The 21,353-nt window shown below is 46.0% G+C and overlaps 1 protein-coding gene across 1 annotated transcript in view; it reads right to left on the bottom strand.

The window, feature by feature from the left end:
* Positions 1-21,353, bottom strand: part of PARVG (parvin gamma) — a 68,828-nt gene that overhangs the window by 9,033 nt on the left and 38,442 nt on the right. Inside the window, exons 9-11 of the mRNA XM_088478378.1 lie at positions 20,845-20,906; positions 14,866-14,934; positions 11,249-11,350 (exon numbers count right to left, since the gene is read on the bottom strand). Of these exons, the coding sequence (XP_088334504.1) occupies positions 11,249-11,350; positions 14,866-14,934; positions 20,845-20,906 (233 nt within the window). The remainder of the gene's footprint in view (positions 1-11,248; positions 11,351-14,865; positions 14,935-20,844; positions 20,907-21,353) is intronic.

The raw sequence follows: 21,353 nt of genomic DNA on the forward strand, positions 1-21,353 counted from the left end.
CCCTCCCCTTCCCTCGGCGCTTGTTTAATAAAGGGACTGCATGCCGGAGCCATAACTAGACTTTTTGGTGCCCTGTGCCAGAGAGAGGATTGGTGCCCTCCTCCCATATTTTAAATAGGGACATAAGATAGTGCACCTGAAAAAGGGCCATGGCCTGATGGAGAAGGGCCAGGGAAGAGATAGAGGAGGCCAGGAGATGCTGGGGATAAAAGAAGAGGAAGCTACAAGTGAGAATGATAATAAACAGGAAAATTGACAGGGCCAATCAGCGCCCCCTGCCCTGCGGTGCCCTGTGCCATGGCACAGGTTGCACCACCCTAGTTACGGCCCTGCTACGCACGCTGTAGGCAAAAACGGTGTGGTCTTTAAAAGGGGCGTGGTATAAAAATAAAGGGGCGTGGTCACACAATAGTAGCCCCAATTCAAACTACGCCACACAGTAGCACAATCTTAATCACATTACACTGCACATAGTGCCCCTGATTCACATTACACCACGTCGAAGTGTCCCTTATTCATGTTATGATAAACAGATTGAAGGTAAGCCGGGTGTGGACAGCCGCCGCGGGGAGGGTTAGATTAGGGGCTCCCGGGGGGGGACAGGGTTAGGCACCCCCCCAGGAGGGTAAGGCTATGGTAAGGGGGGGTTAGGGTTAGGCACCCCCGGAGGAAGATTAGGATTAGGCACCCCCCAAGGAGACTTAGGTTTAGGCTGCGGGGAAGGGGTGGTTAGGTTTAGGCACTTACAGGGGGGTTTAGGCACTTGGGAGGGGGGTTAGGGTTAGGCACCCCTAAGGGAGGGTTAGGGGGGGGTTAAGTTAGTAATAGTTTAAATACTTTCCCGAGGAGATCTTCACTGCCGGTCTTCCAGCGTCGGGATTTGAACAGATTTCATACCGATCCCGTGGTAGTGCCCCTTATGCAGTGCCCACTGTAGTGGTAGTGCCCCTTATGCAGTCCCCACTGTAGTGGTAGTGCCCCTTATGCAAAGCCCACAGTAGTGGTGCCCCTTATGCAGTGCCCCCAGTAGTAGTGCCCCCTTATGCAGTGCCCCCATGAGTGATGCCCTTATGCGGTGCCCCCTATACAATGCTCCCATTAGTAGTGACCTCAGTGGTAGTGACCCCCGTGTTAATGCCTCCGGTAGTAATGCCCACGGTAGTAGTGCCTCTTACACAAAAAAAAACCCACAATACTTAACTTCAGACTCACTCCTGTGTCCACTGCCATCCGTCCGGCCTCCCTCTCCTCGGAACTATGGGAGAGACGTCATGTCGTCTCTCCCATAGCGCACACTGTGAGAGACAAAGCTCAGGAGCGAGCTCCAGCCTCCGGCTGCTGCAGTGGGGAAGGAGCCATGTGCCCGATGATAATAAAATCTCAGCGGGCGACCAGCATCTCTCCTTGGGCGCCAGGCTGACATTCTGGGTTAGGTGAGCCAGAAGAGGCAGAACTGGTTCCGTCTCCAAATGAAACTGACGGAACACAGTTCTGCCCTGTTCCGGCCCACTTTAACCCGTTAAGGGGAACTGCAAAGTGGCAGCCGAATTATGTGCCCAATCTTGCAACTAGCAATGGTAATTAGTCCATCGTACTAAAATGCTGCTAATAGTGTTCATTCTAGTACCCTGCAACTGTCACAACCAGTGCAGTCCCTCTTTCCTGCCTGGGGTGTCGTTATTTGCTCTGGTGCTTCTAGCACTCTCATCTGAAGCAACACACTTCTTATAAGCAGGCCAGCATGTGCTAGAAGCACCAGAGCAGAGAGTGACACCCCAGGCAGGAAATAGGAACTGCACGGGTTGTGACAAGTGCAGGGTGCTAGAATGAAGACTGCTGCTATTATACAGTCTGTAGTAATATCCTCTAATACACCCAACAGTATCATGCCCACTTATATGCCCATCAATAGTAATACCTATTTAAATGCCCATTAGTAGTAATACTATTTATTGGTTCACAAGTTGTACTGCACATTTATATGCCCATAAGTAATAATAACCACTAGTATTCCCATGCCGATCACTCGTAATGTCTACAAATAAGATAATCATTCCGAGTCCCCATCATGCCCTCAGTAATATTGGCTCTCACCATAACAGTAATGCCCTCTTATATAAGTACAGTATTGGTATTAATGACTGCTTCTATGCCCATTACTCCTAATATAAGCAGTAAAACCCACAATGTACTTATAAGCTGTAATGGCGAATATAAAGAGTAACGCTCACTAATATGACCATTAGTAATGCCCAGCTACAGACAAAGGCCCTCATTCAGAGCCACTCGCTATTTGCGGTCGTTCGTTCTAAAACAAGGGGTGGCTATTCAAATGAACCGTTCGCTGTTTGCGGTCTGTTCACGCCTCTAGGTCTGAACGAGCGAACAAAACTTGCGTTCGTTTTTTGGAAAAATACGCCCCCTGGCCGCTCGCATCCTACGTCATGTCCGCTATTTATTAGATTAATCGAGTACATCGACCAGGGTATGAACTGCTCGCTGTTCTTGTGGTCGGTTTTTGCTACCACAATTTTGCGAGCAGTTCTGGCTATAAAAGAACCCAGTGACGTGGGCAATGACGCTGCTGTTTTAAATATGCACACCCATAAAACGCCCGTTTTGACCTTTAAGCACGCCTGCGATCGGATCTCCACCCCCCGTTTTCAAGCACCTTCCCCTGTTACCACCCACATACGCCTCATTCTGTCACTGAAATTATCAGGCATTCGCTATTTTGCGAGCACATGAATTTCGGCCGTACTGTGTGGTTCGCGCATGCGTATAACGATCCGTATGCATGCGCAGTTGGGCAAACGTCACTCTGAGCGAACGAGCAGCCACTTGCGTCCGGCTCTGAATCAGGGCCAAAGTATCCAGATTCTTGCCAGCGGTATCCTAAAAGTGCCAGGCATTGCTGCCACCTTTTCCCGTGCTGCCCTTCTAGGTAACATGATGGCGCATCACGCTGTGCTCTAAGGGGTATATATTTAATAAAGGTCAATGTCAATCAAGTTTGACCGATTTAAAATCGATGAAAATAGATCAATATCGATGTTGTGTTTCTGGGGCTCAGTCACAGATTTTACTCACAGACAATTTTTTACTTGATTTTTCAAGTATTAGTAAATGTGGGATTTAGCCCCAGAAACACATCAATGTTGCTCTTAAATCAATGAAAATCGACCTTTAGTAAATATTCCTAAGGGTCACTGTACTTTAATATAGGGGTGAGCAGGTTCGGATTTCTGAAATCCGAACCCCCCCGAGCCCCCCCGATCCGAGTCAGGCTCGACTTTTCCCGCCTGACTCGGATCTGAAATCGAGGCAAAACGTCATCATCCCGCCTTCCGAGTCTCGCAGGTTTTGGATCCTATATAAGGTACCCGCGTCGGCGCCATTTTCTCACTCGGCAGTGGACAGTGAAGAGGGAGGGTGGGAGTTAGGGCTGGCTGGGCTGTGTAGTGTAGTGTAGTGTAGTGTAGTGCTGCTGTTGTCCACTACTTCAAAGTCCATAGGGGCTGGCTGTGTTGTGCTGTGCTGCTGTTGTTAATAGGGGCTGTGTCCACTACTTCAAAGTCCATAGGGGCTGGCTGGACTGTGTTGTGCAGTCAGTTCTCCATAGGGGCTGTGTCCACTCCAAAGTCCTGTGCAGTGTCCCAGTCCTAAAGGTGTGCTGTAGTGTTGTCCAGGGGGTGCTCTGTCCATCAGGGGTGCTCCCCCCAAGTGCTAAAAAATAATATATTTTCTGTGTTTGTGAATTGTGTGCGCAGTAGCCGCACGTGCATCAACAAAGTAGTGCCAAGCGTGCGCCTGTGTCATAAGTAAAGGGCCGGCTGGCTTGACCGTTAAAGGGTGCTGTAACCCCCAAAGTACACTCCAGTTCAAACCAAAAAAATAATATTATTTGTGTGTTTGTGAATTGTGTGCGCAGTAGCCGCACGTGCATCAACAAAGTAGTGCCAAGCGTGCGCCTGTGTCATAAGTAAAGGGCCGGCTGGCTTGACCGTTAAAGGGTGCTGTAACCCCCAAAGTACACTCCAGTTCAAACCAAAAAAATAATATTATTTGTGTGTTTGTGAATTGTGTGCGCAGTAGCCGCACGTGCATCAACAAAGTAGTGCCAAGCGTGCGCCTGTGTCATAAGTAAAGGGCCGGCTGGCTTGACCGTTAAAGGGTGCTGTAACCCCCAAAGTACACTCCAGTCCAAACCACAAAAAATAATATATTTTCTGTGTTTGTGAATTGTGTGCGCAGTAGCCGCACGTGCATCAACAAAGTAGTGCCAAGCGTGCGCCTGTGTCATAAGTAAAGGGCCGGCTGGCTTGACCGTTAAAGGGTGCTGTAACCCCCAAAGTACACTCCAGTTCAAACCAAAAAAATAATATTATTTGTGTGTTTGTGAATTGTGTGCGCAGTAGCCGCACGTGCATCAACAAAGTAGTGCCAAGCGTGCGCCTGTGTCATAAGTAAAGGGCCGGCTGGCTTGACCGTTAAAGGGTGCTGTAACCCCCAAAGTACACTCCAGTTCAAACCAAAAAAATAATATTATTTGTGTGTTTGTGAATTGTGTGCGCAGTAGCCGCACGTGCATCAACAAAGTAGTGCCAAGCGTGCGCCTGTGTCATAAGTAAAGGGCCGGCTGGCTTGACCGTTAAAGGGTGCTGTAACCCCCAAAGTACACTCCAGTCCAAACCACAAAAAAAAATTATTTTCTGTGTTTGTGAATTGTGTGCGCAGTAGCCGCACGTGCATCAACAAAGTAGTGCCAAGCGTGCGCCTGTGTCATAAGTAAAGGGCCGGCTGGCTTGACCGTTAAAGGGTGCTGTTACCCCCAAAGTACACTCCAGTCCAAACCAAAAAAAAAATTATTTTCTGCGTTTGTGAATTGTGTGTGCAGTAGCCGCACGTGCATCAACAAAGGAGCAGCGCCAAGCGTGCGCGTGTGTCCCATAAGTAAAGAGCCGGCTGGCTCATTTCTTAAAGGCTGGTGTAACCCACAAAGTGCACTACTCTCCAGCAAAAATAAAGAAATATTTTCTGTGTTTAGCCGCACGTATATATCAAATCGATATAACATAAATGGAGGACCAAACTTTCTCCGATAAAAATAAAATAGAGAAAGATCAAAAACCACTTCTTCCTAGTGCTGAAGCTGCTGCCACTAGTCATGACATAGACGATAACATGCCATCAACGTCGTTTGCCAAGGCCGATACCCAATGTCATAATAGAGGGCACATACAATCCCAAATGACAAAGTTCAGGAAAATGACCTTGAAAAAAACATTTAAATCAGCTGAAGAGAAACGTAAACTTGCCATTATGCCATTTACGACACGGTGGCAAGGAACGGCTAAGGTCGATCCCTAGTATGTTCATGACTAGTGGTTCAGCTTCACATGACGATGGAAGCCCTCCTCCCACTAAAAAAATCAAAAGAGTTAAGCTGGCAAAAGCACAGCGAAGAACTGTGCTTTCTAAGAAGATATCACAAATCCCCAAGGAGAGTCCAAGTGTGGTGGTGGTTGCGATGCCTGACCTTCCCAGCACTGGACGGGAAGAGGTGGCTCTTTCCACCATTTGCACGCCCCCTGCAAGTGCTGAAAGGAGCACCCACAGTCCACTTGCTGATATGCAAATTGAAGATGTCACTGTTGAAGTACAACAGGATGAGGATACTGGTGTAGCTGGCACTGAGGAGGAAGTTGGCGAGGAGGATTCTGATGGTGATGTGGTTTGTTTAAATCAGGCTCCGGGGGAGACAGTTGTTGTCCGTGGGATGAAAAAGCCCATCACGGTCATGCCTGGGCAGAAGACCAAACATTCCACCTCTTTGGTCTGGCAATATTTCTATCCAAATCCGGACAACTGTCTTGCCATATGTACCTTATGTAATGGTGGAATAAGTAGGGGTAGGGACGTTAACCACCTAGGAACATCCTCCCTTATACGGCACCTGCAGCGCGTTCATAATAAGTTACTGTCAAGTTCAGAAACTTTGGCTAAGACCGTAAGCAGTCCAGGGACACCTAAATCCCGTTGTCCTGTTGTATCCAAGCGCCTGCAAACCACACCGTCAACTCCCTCCTCGTCAATTTCCTCCTTAGTCAGGATCGGAAGTAGTCCTGCAGGCCATATCACTGGCATGACTGACTCTCCTATCCCGGATTCCTCCGGAGGATCCTGCATTGCTACGCCTCCTGCTGCCACTGCTGCTGTTGCTGCTGCTGGGAGTCGTTCATCATCCCAGAGAGGAAGTAGGAACACCACTACTTTTACTAAACAATTGACCCTCCAACAGTCCTTAGCGAGGAGGATGAAGTACAACAGCAGTCATCCTGAAGCAAAACGTATAACTGCAGTGGGATTTAGACAATTGATGGAGGTAGTGTGTCCCCGGTTCCAAATCCCGTCTAGATTCCACTTCACTAGGCAGGCGATACCGAGACTGTACAGAAACATCAAAAAAAGTGTCCTCAGTGTCCTGAAAAATGCCGTTGTACCCAATGTCCACTTAACCACGGACATGTGGACAAGTGGAACAGGGCAGACTAAGGACTATATGACTGTGACAGCCCACTGGGTAGATGTATCACCTTACGCAGCAACAACAGCAGCGTCACCAGTCGCAGCATCTCAGAAACGCCAGCTCGTTCCAAGGCAGGCTACGCTGTGTATCACCGGTTTCAGTAAGAGGCACACCGCCGACAACCTCTTAGAGAAACTGAGGGAAATCATCGCCCAGTGGCTTACCCCACTTAGACTCTCCTGGGGATTTGTGATATCTGACAACGCCACCAATATTGTGCGGGCATTACATCTGGGCAAATTCCAGCACGTCCCATGTTTTGCTCACACAATAAACTTGGTGGTGCAGAATTTTCTGAAAAGCGACAGGGGTGTGCAGGAGATGCTTTGGGTGGCCCGAAAAATTTCAGGCCACTTTCGCCATTCAGCGACTGCATGCCGAAGACTGGAGCGCCAGCAAACACTCTTGAACCTGCCCCGCCATCACCTGAAGCAAGAGGTTGTGACGCAGTGGAACTCAACCCTCTATATGCTTCAGAGGATGGAGGAGCAGCAAAAGGCCATTCAAGCCTATACATCCACCTATGACATAGGCAAAGGAGGGGGTATGCACCTGACTCAAGCGCAGTGGAGAATGATTTCCGTGTTGTGCAAGGTTCTCAAGCCCTTCGAACTTGCCACACGTGAAGTCAGTTCAGACACTGCCAGCTTGAGTCAGGTCATTCCCCTCATCAGGCTTTTGCAGAAGCAGCTGGAGAAAGTGAAGGAGGAGCTAAGACGGAGCCATTCTGCTCGGCATGTGGGACTTGTGGATGAAGCCCTTCATTCGCTTTGCCAGGATTCCAGGGTGGTCAATCTGTTGAAATCAGACCACTACATTTTGGCCACCGTGCTCGATCCTAGGTTTAAAGCCTATGTGGTGTCTCTCTTTCCGGCCGACACAAGCCTGCAGAGGTGCAAAGACCTGCTGGTGAACACACTGTCAGCTGATGCGGAACGTGACACGTCAACAGCTCCTTCTTCATTTTCTCCCGCAACTGGGGCTGCCAGGAAAAAACTTAGGTATCCTAAGCAACCCGCTGGCGGTGATGCAGGGCAGGCAGGACCAAGTTTGGACATCTGGTCCGGACTGAAGGACCTGGCAACAATTTCTGACATGTCTACTGTCACTGCATATGATACTGTCACCATTGACAGAATGGTGGAGGATTACATCGGTGACAGCATCCAAGTAGGCAAGTCAGACAGTCCATACCTGTACTGGCAGGAAAAAGAGGCAATTTGGAAGCCCCTGTACAAACTGGCTCTATTTTACCTGAGTTGCCCCCCCTCCAGTGTGTACTCCGAAAGAGTGTTTAGTGCAGCCGGGAACCTTGTCAGCGAAAGGCGTAGGAGGTTGCTTCCACAGAATGTGGAGAAGATGATGTTCATCAAAATGAATTATCAACTCTTCCAGGGAGACCAGCCTCCAGAACGTACAGAGGGACCTGTGGTGGTGGATTCAAGTGGGGACGAGTTAATACTTTGTGAGGATGAGGATGTACACACTGAAGAGGGTGAGGAATCGGTGGATGAGGAGGATGAGGATGACATCTTGCCTCCGTAGAGCCAGTTTGTGCAGGGACACATTAATTGCCAGCTTGTTTTGTGGGGGCCCAAACGAACCAATCATTTCAGCCACAGTTGTGTGGCAGACCCTGGCGCTGAAATGATTGGTTTGTTAAAGTGTGCATGTCCTGTTTATACAACATAAGGGTGGGTGAGAGGGCCCAAGGACAATTCCATCTTGCACCTCTTTTTTTTCTTTGCATTATGTACAGTTTGGGGCCTAGTTTTTCAAACTGCCATCCTGTCTGCCACTGCAGTATCACGCCTAGATGGGTCACGTGTTTGTGCCGCCCACTCGTGTCGCTTAGCATAGTCATCCAGCTACCTCGGTGCAACCTTTTGGACATAAAAACACTATTGTGAGGTGTGAGGTGTTCAGAATAGACTGGAAATGAGTGGAAATTAAGGTTATTGAGGTTAATAATAGCATAGGAGCAGAAAAACCTACAAATTCTGTGATTTTAGCTGTTTTTATGCTTTTTTTAAAAAAAATACAGATCCAAAACACAAAACCCAGAACCCAAAACACGGAAGGGTGGTTTTGGCAAAACCAATCCAGATCCAAAACACAAAGAAAGATCCAGATCCAAAACACGAAAAGTGGCCGGTGCACACCCCTACTTTAATACACATTAGAAGTCAGCGGCACACGTAAGTGACACTGCGTGACCAGCGCTGCCACTATTTACATCTCATCTCCACCACAAATAATGGGAAATATCATAGTAGTACTAGTAGTACAATATGTGAGCCCCCTTTCCCTATCCAAGCATCGGTGCAGCAGACAGGGGGGACTCTAATTTGTGGAGCTGATTTTGGTAAATGCTTCATCCTAAAGATCAGGATTATAAATACTTCTCTCATTCTCATAGCGCATAGTCCCAGCTTTGTATGAAGCACAACTAGCTACATGTACTACTGGGCATGTAGTCAGCATCCCGCCGTGCGGGATGCCGACTGGCGAGATACCGGTGCCGAATTTCTGGTGCCGAAATCCTGACAGCGTCGGGATCCTAGCACCAGAATCCTGACCGCCGGCATCCCGAAGGTAAGTATCGGGCGTTAGGGGGAGGGTAATGTGGGGTTAGCGTTACGCATTAGGGGGAGGATTAGGGTTAGGCACTAGGGGTGAGGGCTAGGTTTAGGGTGCGGGGAGGGAGTGTTAGGGTGTGGGGAGGGGGAGGTTAAGTTTAGGCACTGGGGGGGAGGTTAGGGTTAGGCACCGGGAGGGAGGGGTAGGGTAAGGGTTAGACTTACCTTCTGTCCTTATGAGTGTCGGGATTCTGACTGTTGGGATGCCGCTGTCAGTATTCTGACCAGCGGCTTCCCGACCGCCGAGATCTCATACCCAACCCTTAATATTGAATTGTCTCTACTGGGAACAAAACCTGTGTGTGACTTTAAACCTTGAAAACTGACACTGACAAAGTAACAGCAAAGGTCAGATCGGTACTTTAACTGGTGATACAGCAAAGGTGTTGCTGGAATATTAGCAGGGTGCAGAGACTCCCTGGGCCGGTACCACCAACTCCCCGCCCCCGGCGCACATGACATCATGATTTCACAGAACAAGTGTTGAGAGCGAGAAGATGGGTGCTTGATGTGGTCTAAAGGCGCACGCCAAGCCTTTCTCAGTAGCCGGGAGCCTGAAGAAGGGTGCCGCAGGGACAGCAACTGCGCTGCCCCCCTCGCCCTAACACCGTGTGGCAGCAGCGGTGGCACACCCCCTGTTACGGCCCTGAATACTAGCATATTACCATATAGATAACAATGAGACTGCTTTGACACAGAGGGACAGATTTACTAGAGCCTCTAAAACAGAATTGTCTATCATTTTCTAGAATGCAACAATCTTTTATTTATTTGACTTGCGACACTGAGGGGATCTTAAAAACATGCTACTCTAGTATAATACGCTATTTCTTGTGGTCATCATGGTGTGGGCTAGGGAGGGGAGTTTCCAGGCCACCTGAAACCCACCCTATGCGTCTCACAAATTTGCTGTTACTGACGACTATCCAAACTGAATGTAACATTTCAACAGAGGTTAAAGAGGAATTAGAAGCATCAGCCAAAAATGTCTGCAAACAAAAGCACCGCCCCAGATGGGTACACGGTTATCTATCATAAGGGATTTCAAGATATGCTGGCTCTGCCACCTGTTAGTATGATTCATTCTATCAAGTATACTAGCCTTCTGTCTTATCATGCACTGTCTACAAGCATATCCGAGGAGATCCCCAAGCCTGAGGAAGATATCACTGTATGTCTCATCTCAATTATAACCGCTTCGAATTACGGACACAGGATTGTATTGCAAAGTGGTGGCCGGGCAACTTAAACTCCCCCTTTGCTAAATCTGATCAAAGAAAAATGTGAGAATTGTCCATGGGAACGAGGAGAGAGAAACCACCACAAGGCAATAAGGGGTCTATTTACTAAGCAGTGTTAGGAGACAGAGTGAAAAGTGATAAGGTGCCAGCCAATCAGCTCCCAACTGTCATCTCACAGGCTGTGTTTGAAAAATGACAGTTGGGAGCTGATTGGCTGGCACCTTATCACATTTCACTCTGTCTCCTTACACTGCTTAGTAAATAGAACCCTTCGAACCGTCCCGGCGAAGAGCCTGAGCAGTGTGATAGCGTAACGCTATCCAAGCTGCCTCCTGGTTCGGGACCCCAGAGCACACTGCACATACACAGCTGGCACATGCTTCACTGGGGGCTGATGGAGAAGGAGCCCGAGTCTCCCTCTCTGGAAAAAAAAAAAAGCAAAATAGAGCCCATGGGCAACTAAAGGGTAACACCATCTGCAGAAGAAAATGGACAGACCCTTAACATTTGCAGATCCAATTCTATGGGGTTAATTCAATTAGCCGCAAGGGAGGCAAACTGAAATTACACCAAAAGAACCGCACATGGCCTTCCTCGCGGCCCGATATCGGCCCGGACTCCTGGGTTTTTGTACGCAACTCTGTACCATAAGCGTGACATATGTTCACACTTATTCGCACTGCGAGGGGAATAGCGAGTGAATGAATTGACCCCCTAGGAATAGCTTACAAACATTACCAGCTGGATGTACTGAAAGCGATATATTAATGACAACCTACCTTTTCTTCTGGCGACTGGGGACTCAAGTGGAATGTAGCTAGGTTTATAAAATAACCTTCCAGTTGTCCAATTAACAGCAGCAGGATGACCCCATCTGCAAACTAAAGAGAAAACAGATGAGTGTACTTTAAATGAACGTTCCGAGCCCTGTATTGCAGGAGAGGGAAAGCAGGGTCTGGTCAGCTGTCAATAAAAGTTTTCTCCATTGAAACTCTACCGGCTGGCGGGCAGGCGGGCGTTCTGGCAACAGCTGTCATGCCACAGGCCGTCCATCCTCGTTATATAATTCAGAAATTGTCTGCTCCGTAGGAAGTCCGCACTGTGCATACTTTCCCTAGGAGCGGCTTTGGAATAGTTTGATCAATGAATTTCAAATATTTCCTGAAAGGTCCTTAAGGAAATATTCTATAATTGATGAATTTCTCCCCTCTCTGAATTAATTTGTAATTTACACATATCTCCCCTGCCAGAGACTTGGGAGACAGGCTGGCTCTGCGTTGGGAATATTGGTAATTTCAATGAATTACATATATTAAAAGGAAAAAATTGTTTACTGACTTATAACGCGCTTTGATGTGAGCACAAAGCGTCTTTTGCTCTCTAAAGGCACGCCTTTTCATTTCATGCAAAATATGCTCAGGATTGGATATATATATGTTAATTACAACAAAATAATAATGTTAAAGAAGGGGTTATTTCATTAGAAAAATCCTCAAAACCATGTATACATCAATATGTATAGTGGAGACGTTGTCCATAGCAACCGATCAGCTTCACACTGACATTTTACAGGCTGTGCTAGAAAAATGACAGAAGCTGATTATTCTACACTTTATGGGCGGGATGTACTAAGGTTGTGGTGACTAATCCGCCAGTCACCGCAACCTTACTAATCGCATATGTACTAACATATGTGATTAGTATCGCAAAGGACAGCTCTTGCGATAAGAGTTGCCCTTTGCGAAGCAGCAAACGCTGGGTGAGGCGGTCTCCGTGGGACCCCGTCCCCTCCGAGCCATGGGAACTTGCTGCTGGTGACCTGTACAGGAAGTCCCCGACTACTCCTCCCTGCACCGGAAGAAGATTAGGAAGAGGAGGCAGATGACCCAGGAGTAGCACGGCCGGCGACCATGGAGAGCCAGGTGATTGGGGGACATTGCTGGGCGGCAAGGCGGCGAAGCGTCGGGTGCTGGATGCGGAAAGAAGCCCATAGGCTTCTATAGGGTAACACCAGGTTTTTCTGGCCTTACCCTCCGCTCCGATAATAGGGTGGCCGGGGCTTAGTACATAAGGAAATGAGGTAAAAACCCTGAAAACTGGCTTTTTACCGCAATTTTCCTTTAGCACATGTCGGCCTACCTCTCTCCAAGATTTGATACATCTCCCCCACAGTCTTGACGTCATGTCGTGATTTCGGCGCCGGTATTTAGACCGCCGTCATCCCGCACGCCGGGATGCCTAGTACATCCTCTTGAAACATTTGAATGTAATATGCAGGGACAGAATTCAACAAACCAATAACCTTTTTTCCCCTTTTCGTGTGATGCCCTGGGGGTGGTACTTGGCTGGAATTTTGTGGGGTGCCTTGCTTCTCGGACGTGAACCCCTTAATTTTAGGGACGCTGGTATAGAGGAGCCTTGACGATGGCCCAGCGCTTATTCATATATTTGCAAATGTATGTAAACCAATACCTCTGAATTTCTATTATCATGTAGGATTCAAGTATTTTTGATTTATCTGCAGTGTGCTGGAGGGCAATTTTCTTTTTTCTGTGTTCAATGTAAACCCCGCCCTTTACAAGCACCTGTAGAATACTAAGCTGATTGAGCAACTACCATATTTTTTGCTTGCAGTTTGGAGGCATGAAAGGAGTCAGCATTAGGAGGAGGTGCTGATCCTTATAGTGCCATGTGGAGGTTTTTTTGGAGTACCTCCAAGGTAAGTTAGCTCTCAGCTCATACATGTACTGCTATCATGCAGTACATCAATTTGTTATTATATGACCCAGAGTGGGTGCTACTATTATGTAGCAATAATTATTTTGGGGTGAGCATTTGTGAGTGGGGCCCCCGGGATTGTTCTGGCTGGACCTTGCTCATGGCATCACCACTTAATTCACATAGAATATTTTTTCACTTTCTATGCGTTTGTGTATTATTTATGTCATTTTAATTCTTTTACATCTCATTAACACTTATTGATTTATCTTTACACACCTATCCTTTAACACTTCACTATCACCTTTTTTCCCCTTTTCGTGTGATGCCCTGGGGGTGGTCCTTGGCTGGAATTTTGTGGGGTGCCTTGCTTCTCGGACGTGAACCCCTTAATTTTAGGGACGCTGGTATAGAGGAGCCTTGACGATGGCCCAGCGCTTATTCATATATTTGCAAATGTATGTAAACCAATACCTCTGAATTTCTATTATCATGTAGGATTCAAGTATTTTTGATTTATCTGCAGTGTGCTGGAGGGCAATTTTCTTTTTTCTATCTTTTTTCTGAAACCAATAACCTTACCTGTCTTCCATGGTAAACGGTGATGCCACATTATTTCGGTCGTGCCTTGGGACAGAGGGGGTGAGTCGGACTCCCCTTGAGAAACTGGACGTATCTCCTGATTCCGAGCCGAAGGCACATGCGCCTGGATCGCAAAACGATGTTTCTGAAGTGGCAAGTCTGTGCGCCAGTGACGCAACTTGTGCAAATGCGTGAAGTAAGCATTTCTGGGCAGTGAGTATAACGATGCGCGGAGCAGCATGTTCTGATGGGAGTCTTATATGGCCCATGTGCGCTGCACACCCTGCATCCATTATAGAAATGCCAGTGGTGTCCCCTTATAGTGTTAAGTATTCGAATACTGGGCCTGATTCAGACCCGCTCGCGAGCGCTGAACGCTCGCAAGCGGGTCGATGTTGGCCCAGTGCGCATGCGCACGACGGACCCGGCTCCATCGTGCGCATGCGCGAGACCCGGATAGCGACGGGCAAGCCGCTATGGGTCTCGCTACAAAAGAGGCGTGATGTCGATGGTGAGTGACAGCACGCCCCCTCTGGTGGGCATGCCGGGGGCGTGGCTGGCCAGACGGAGGCATTCCCATGGGAACGCCTACCATCTGTGGCCGGCCCCACTGACGTCACAAGTGATGTCAGTGGGAGTGCTTTCGGCTCTGATAGAGCCAAAAGCACTCCAGGGCTTGCAGCAACGAGAGCCTACCACAGAAGGGTCTCGTCGCAAGCCCGATGGTCGCAATGGTCTTGACCATCGCGACCATCTTCCTGGCCGCTCACTATAGCTGTGGGTGGTCACCCACAGCTATACGAGCGGCCAGGAGGCCGCTCTAAAATTCAGAAGGACGGCCCTGATTCAGAGCGAGCGCTCTGTCAGAGCGTCCGGCTCTGAATCAGGGCCGCTGCTCAATCAGAATGTCCTCAACTGGTAATGGGAGGGTATAAAACAACCTGTAACCAGCTTATCAGAAAGATCATAGCAGCAGATGGTTCCAGGGCTGTAGAGAGTCTGGACGAGCCAATGGTAATGGAAAGGGGGTGTGGTCTAATGTAAGGAGGCGTGGCTACACACCCTGCAAAAAAAAAAAATAGAATAAAACTATTACCTGAGAGTCCAGGTCTGTCACTGTGAGGCTCAAATTCACCAGCTGTTTATTCACAAAATTGACCATTGCCTGTAAGGAAAGAGATGTGATCATATACATGGCTGTGTAGTAAATGCCTATTTTACTCTATAATAAAATAATTTAGGGCAAATATGACAAGTCTTCGGGTCTTTATTATTTGAAGTATGCCTCCCAGCGCCACGTTTGCAGGTGATGGGCTAACTACAGGGTAACAGGTGTTCCTCCACTCTATCCCCAAACTTCAAAGAACTTTCAGATAGCTCAGTGGTTTGGTAACGTGCTTTGTGCATTGAAATGTACTACATTTGCAGGCAGCGTTCAGCCTATCAGCACTTGTCTAACAGAAGCTCAGCACTTATACACCATGTTGTAAATAGAGAAAGAATCGCTGATATTCTAGGACTAAAATACAAGAGGTGCACAAAGCACCCATGTGATACTAGCCTAAAACTGGAGAAACGCTACATTCAAAATCGCCTTACTAAATGATGGGAGGTATATACAGTACATTTCCACAGACACATGGGGGCAACAGGCCTAGGATTAGAAATTGAAAGATCCTGGGATTTGGGATCAACATGCCCAGGATTGGGGAAAGACAGGTCCAGGATTAAGTAGCAAAAAGCCCTGGATGGGAAACAAAGGCCCGGGACTGGGGAGGGACAGGATTTAGAAGGGAGATGTTTCGAATTTTGGAGACTTTTTTTTTAGAATTTAGGAGGGAAAAGCCCAGGATTGTGGAGCAACAGTTCTGTGATTGGTCCCGGGTAAGACCAGGATTGGGGAGGCAACAGGTCTATTAATGGGGAAAGATAAGCTCAGGATTGGGGAGCAACAACAGGTCTACTATTGGGGACAGGCCTGGAATTAGAGAGCAACAGCCCAGGATTTCAGAGGGAGAGGTTTAGGGTTGTGGAGATAATTTTTTAGGATTGGGGAAGTAAAGACCAAAAATTGGGAAGGGAAAGGCTCAGGATGTTGGATAAACAGACCCAGGATTGGGGAGGGAATGGCCCAGTATTAGAATGGGAAATGGAAAGGTCCAGTATTTGGGAGGGACAGGCCCGGGTTTAGGGAGGGACAGGCCCAGGCTTGGGGAGGGACAAGTCTAGGAGGTGTAGCTACATGGACCTGAATCGGTAAGGAGAAGCAGATCTAGTGTATGGGGGGTGGAAATTCTGAATATTTATTACAGTGTCAGCTAGTATATATTTATGGCATTGCTATATCTAGGAGGACTGCTGGAAGGTTGCATAAAAAAGGTAGGAAACATCCAGTTAAATATATAAAAAATGGAAATCCTAAAAACATGGTCAATTCACACATGGAAAAAATGCCTTAAGTAGCTAATAGTAATAAATATAGATTGACTACTTCGGACAAAGAGTGCTGTATATATAAAATTTTACAATTTATTACACAATGAAGCAATGAAAATTAAAATATAAATGAATAAAATGCAAAAGTTATGTACACACATGTATAAATTAGAAATACAAAACTGTTGTAGTGTTTGGAGTAATGGCTCACTAGAATATAATAGATGTATGAAAAAAACACTGCTGCAGTAGGTGTCACTATATAAAATGCATAGTGGCCATCCATTTTATTGCTCCAGCTCCACAAAATAATTGGTGGCATCCAATAGGTTAATAAGATAGATGAAAAAAATATTTCTAGTGGTTTAAGCAGTTCCAGGTATAATAATAACTAATATTCAAAAATGCTTAGAATCTTCTGCACCACGATATTGATCAGTTTGTAGCCTTCAGATTGTATAATTGGTGTCCGTATCTCCACACAGTTCAATGTCATGTGTAGCAGGTGATCATATTAAACAAAAAGAGGCTAGGGGGTTGTTAGGGATGGGCACAAGAACAAAATCAATTCAAAGTTTGACTTTTATTAGCTATTATACTAATAATTCCATTCACTAGGAATGGTACAGTGAAAAATAGAGGTGAAAAATAAATTAATTCAAATGCTAAACATACATATAGATTAGTGTATAAAGATAGAATGACATAAGCAAATAATGTATAAAAAAGCAGGGTCCACCATTTCAATTTCCCAGTATTATGAAAGCAATGTACTATGTTGAACCGGAGCAAAATTATATGTAATATGTAAATGTAATATATCTAATAACCTACATATAAATGCTCCTTGTTGGTCATAGAGCTAAATTAGTAAAGGAATTCACTAATATTGGTGGTAATAATATCACATCTACTTAAGTGGCTTCTGAATACTTCAGCAATAATTTCCTCCTTCAATATAAGGCATAACTGCTGGTTCAATCCTTTAATAATCCAATAATCACAGAATAAACGGTATCATGTCCCTCACAGCAGCTTTCAGCAAGGCTCAAAATAATAATAAACAATCTGTGGTAAATCACACGTCTATAAGTCATACATTTAGCTGTCTCGTGTGTCACAATTTATTCACTTATTGTAATACATATTGGTTTGTGAGCATAGAACAGCATCACACTAATACCTCTTTTCCACCAAAAACCCAGGTCCGACCTGGGTTTTTGGACATGGTTCCAACCCTGGTCAGACCCAGGTCAGACCCATTTACACTGCACCTTTCATCTGGGTTACTCCCAGGTCAGCCCTGTTCACACTGAACTCAGGTCTGCCCTGCTAAACCTGTGAGGTCATTAAAAGTGGGAGGTGACTGCTCCACAGCCACCAATCAGCTCATTTTAGGCATGATCCAGGTCAGATAACCCGGGTTGCACCGTTTACACTGCACCATTACCCGTGTCCATCCTGGGTCCAATCCTGGTAGCTACCTGGGTTGGATTGCAGGGTCACTTGACCCAGGTTATTTTTCAGGGACCCATTTACACTGAGCTGCGACCTGGGTAGACCCAGCAATAACCCAGGTTTTTGCTCTGGTGTAAATAGGGTATAATACTGCTACATAGAGCGTATTCAATTAGAGCGGATCCACAATACTTTTTCGTCTCCCAGACTTTTCGGCTACATCGCGTCTTTTGTAGGCGGAAAAGTATCACGGCCATGCCCGCTTTACCCCGTATTCAATATGGAAGTATGTGAAAACGGGACCTGGCGAAACTTGAACAGGTGGAAAGTCATGTCGGATTTGGGGAAATCAGCCTGACACCCCCCAAAAGATGCTCTGACATGGGGGTTCCCTATGGTACCCCCCGATTTGGCTTGCTGAAGGTATTTGTTTTTAAATGGGCTCAATAGCTGCTAAATAGCGTTTTTCTATACGTGATGCAGAATAGTATTCAGGAGCTTTTTTGCAGAAAATAACTTCCCAGCAAATTTGGGGTACATGAAAATGGGGGTCAGCATATTTAAAAGTTGCTAAAGTTAAGTTGAAAAAATCTTGAAAAATCCACCTGCCGCAAGCCCCTGCAATGAAAAAACACCTGGGGCCATACTTGGGGACCCCCCAGAGTCAAGTTCGCTAGTTTTTAATTTTTTTACCCCAACATTTTTTTTTTCGCCCCCAAATTCAAAGTGATTTTTTGGGGTGTCCTTAAGTGTTTTTTTTTTTTTTTGACACATTTTTGCCCTTGGGGGACTGTCTGAAGGCTGCAGGGGGGTTCCCGCAACGTTGCACCCCAAAACCCCAATTCTGCATTTTTTTACGCCTGCTATTCATAGGCGAAACTTTTTCGCCTGTTACATTGCATTGACTTTCTGCCTAGGCGGAAAGTCTTTCAAATTGAACATGGAGTAAAATCGAAACAGGTGAAAATGACGTCATCGGCGAAAAGTTTTCACCAAAAACACGCACAAATGGCTTTTCGCTTCAAATTGAATAGGGCCCATAAAGTTAGTTTTATTCTGACTGATCAATTCACATGAAGCTCACAAATGACTTTAAGCTGTGCTGCCCATGAATACTGTTACTGCAATGTTATCATCCCTAATCAAGTAGCATTATTACCACACCATATATTTATAGTGTTACCACTAATCTGAACTAGTACAAGCATGATATATACATTTTCATGGGAGTATGTGGTGGACCCACTTGAAACGCCAACGTACACGTTTCACTGTGTAAACAGCTTTATCAAGGCTGAACCTTTATGTAATTTGTACACAAAAGAAATGTTGTTTTTACCACAAGATTACAAGTATGGTGACACACCCATACAGGTGTTCTTGAGGAAATGTAATCACTACCAGATTTGTATTGGATGAACCAGGCTTATTTGCACTCATGGGATCATCAGGATACCTACCCTCTGATGAAACCGCCATTACCTGTAGCAGAGAAACGCGTAAGGATTCTCCCTTGACTGCTACAAACTGGTTTTATGCTCCAGCCATAATCCACTTCAGCAAGGAATTGATGTCCACAGACAGGATTTTAAACAACACGAGGAGGTCTGTGTCCGATGATTGCGGAGCCTGGTCTGATCCACACAGACAGGTGGCTATACCCTCTTTAGCCGGCCGGCGTTAAGCTATCACCATTCTATCACTGTAATGAGCTAAGTGTAGCACCTGTATACATATATACAGACTTTTATGTGGAAACATTGTAACAGATACACGTACTGTTACAAATTTTTGTTACGGACTGATCAAATAGCTCAGGCTGATCACCTGCTACACATGACATTGAACTGTGTGGAGATACAGACACCAATTATACAATCTGAAGGTTACAATCTAGTCAATATCGTGGTGCAGAAGATTCTAAGCATTTTTGAATATTAGTTATTATTATACCTGGAACTGCTTAAACCACTAGAAATATTTTTTTCATCTATCTTATTAACCTATTGGATGCCACCAATTATTTTGTGGAGCTGGAGCAAAAAAAATGGATGGTCACTATGCATTTTATATAGTGACACCTACTGCAGCGGTGTTTTTTTCATACATCTATTATATTCTAGTGAGCCATTACTTCAAACACTACAACAGTTTTGTATTTCTATATATGTGTGTATGTAACTTTTGCATTTTATATTTTAATTTTCATTGCTTCGTTGTATAATAAATTGCAATATTTTATATATACAGTGCTCTTTGGGCCTGATTCAGAGCCGCTCGTAAGCGGCAGTACGCTCGTTCCGAGCGATGTTTGCCCAACTGCGCATGCGTACGGATCGTAATACGCATGCGCGAACCAGTCAGTGCGGCCGAAAATCGTTTGTTCGCTAAATAGCGAATGCCTGCTATTTTGAGTGACAGAAAGAGGCGTATGTGGGTGGTAACAGGGGAAGGTGCTTGAAAACGGGGAGTGGAGATCCGAACGCAGGCGTGCTTAAAAGGTCAAAACGGGCGTTTTATGGGTGTGCATAATTACAACAGCAGCGTCATTGACCACGTCACTGGGTTATTTTATAGCCAGAACTGCTCGCAAGATTGTGGCAGCAAAAACCAACCACAAGAATAGCGAGCAGTTCATACGCTGGTCGACGTACTCGATTAATCTAATAAATAGCGGACATGACGTAGGATGCGAGCGGCCAGGGGGCGTATTTATCCAAAAAACGACCGCAAGTTTTGTTCGCTCGTTCAGACCTAGAGGCGTGAACAGACCGCAAAGAGCGAACGGTTCATTTGAATAGCCACCCCTATTTTCTGGACGAGCGAGCGCTAATTGCGTCCGGCTCTGAATCATGCCCTTTGTCCGAAGTAGTCAATGTATATTTATTACTATTAGCCATTTAATGCATTTTTTCATGTGTGAATTGACCATGTTTTCAGGATTTTCATTTTTTAGTCAGATCAAATGAGTTTAACTGATTAAATCATTATTAGGAGCAGCTCTTAAGTTATTATTCCTTTTTTAAAATCATTCGTTTCTGTGCGCCTGAATCGTATATGCTGTCATATATTTTTTTCTTTTTTGTGTTCAGTTAAATACATAGTTAATAAAAATAAAATGCAGGATAAAAGACACTTCATACAGTATCTAGATAATATTATTAGTTTAGGTCTAAGTCACCTGTTTCACATCATTTATTTTGTCCGGATTCAGGTCAAAAAGTTGATCAAATGCATCCTTCTCTAGAATAATGTACAGAGAGGAAACACTCAGAGAATGCCAACTGTATTCCATATTAATCTGTATCCATGACATTAACAAGACAAATATAAAGGGCTCTATTTACTACAATCCGCATATTGAATGCGGATTGTAGTGTGATATTACCGAGTGAATTCGCATTGCGAATTCAGGTAATATCACAGGGATTTACTATAAATCCCTTGCAGGGACAGAGCTTGCGATAAAGCTCTGTCCCTGCGGATCCCATCCGCACTCTAGTCGCGGTATTTTCGGAAAAAATACCGCGACTAAGAGCACGCGCATGCGCCGACCGACCACCGCTACTACCCCCCCACAGACGCTAAGCCCCGCCCCCAGCGCTAAGCCCCGCCCCCCGCGATCGCGGACCCCTTCTCCCTTCATTACACTTACCTGCATCCTCCTGGCCTCCGGTGGTCTTCTCCGGG

Source organism: Taudactylus pleione, unplaced genomic scaffold, assembly GCF_031769625.1.
Source record: "Taudactylus pleione unplaced genomic scaffold, aTauple2 ptg000212l, whole genome shotgun sequence".
NCBI classification, from domain to species: Eukaryota; Metazoa; Chordata; class Amphibia; order Anura; family Myobatrachidae; genus Taudactylus; species Taudactylus pleione.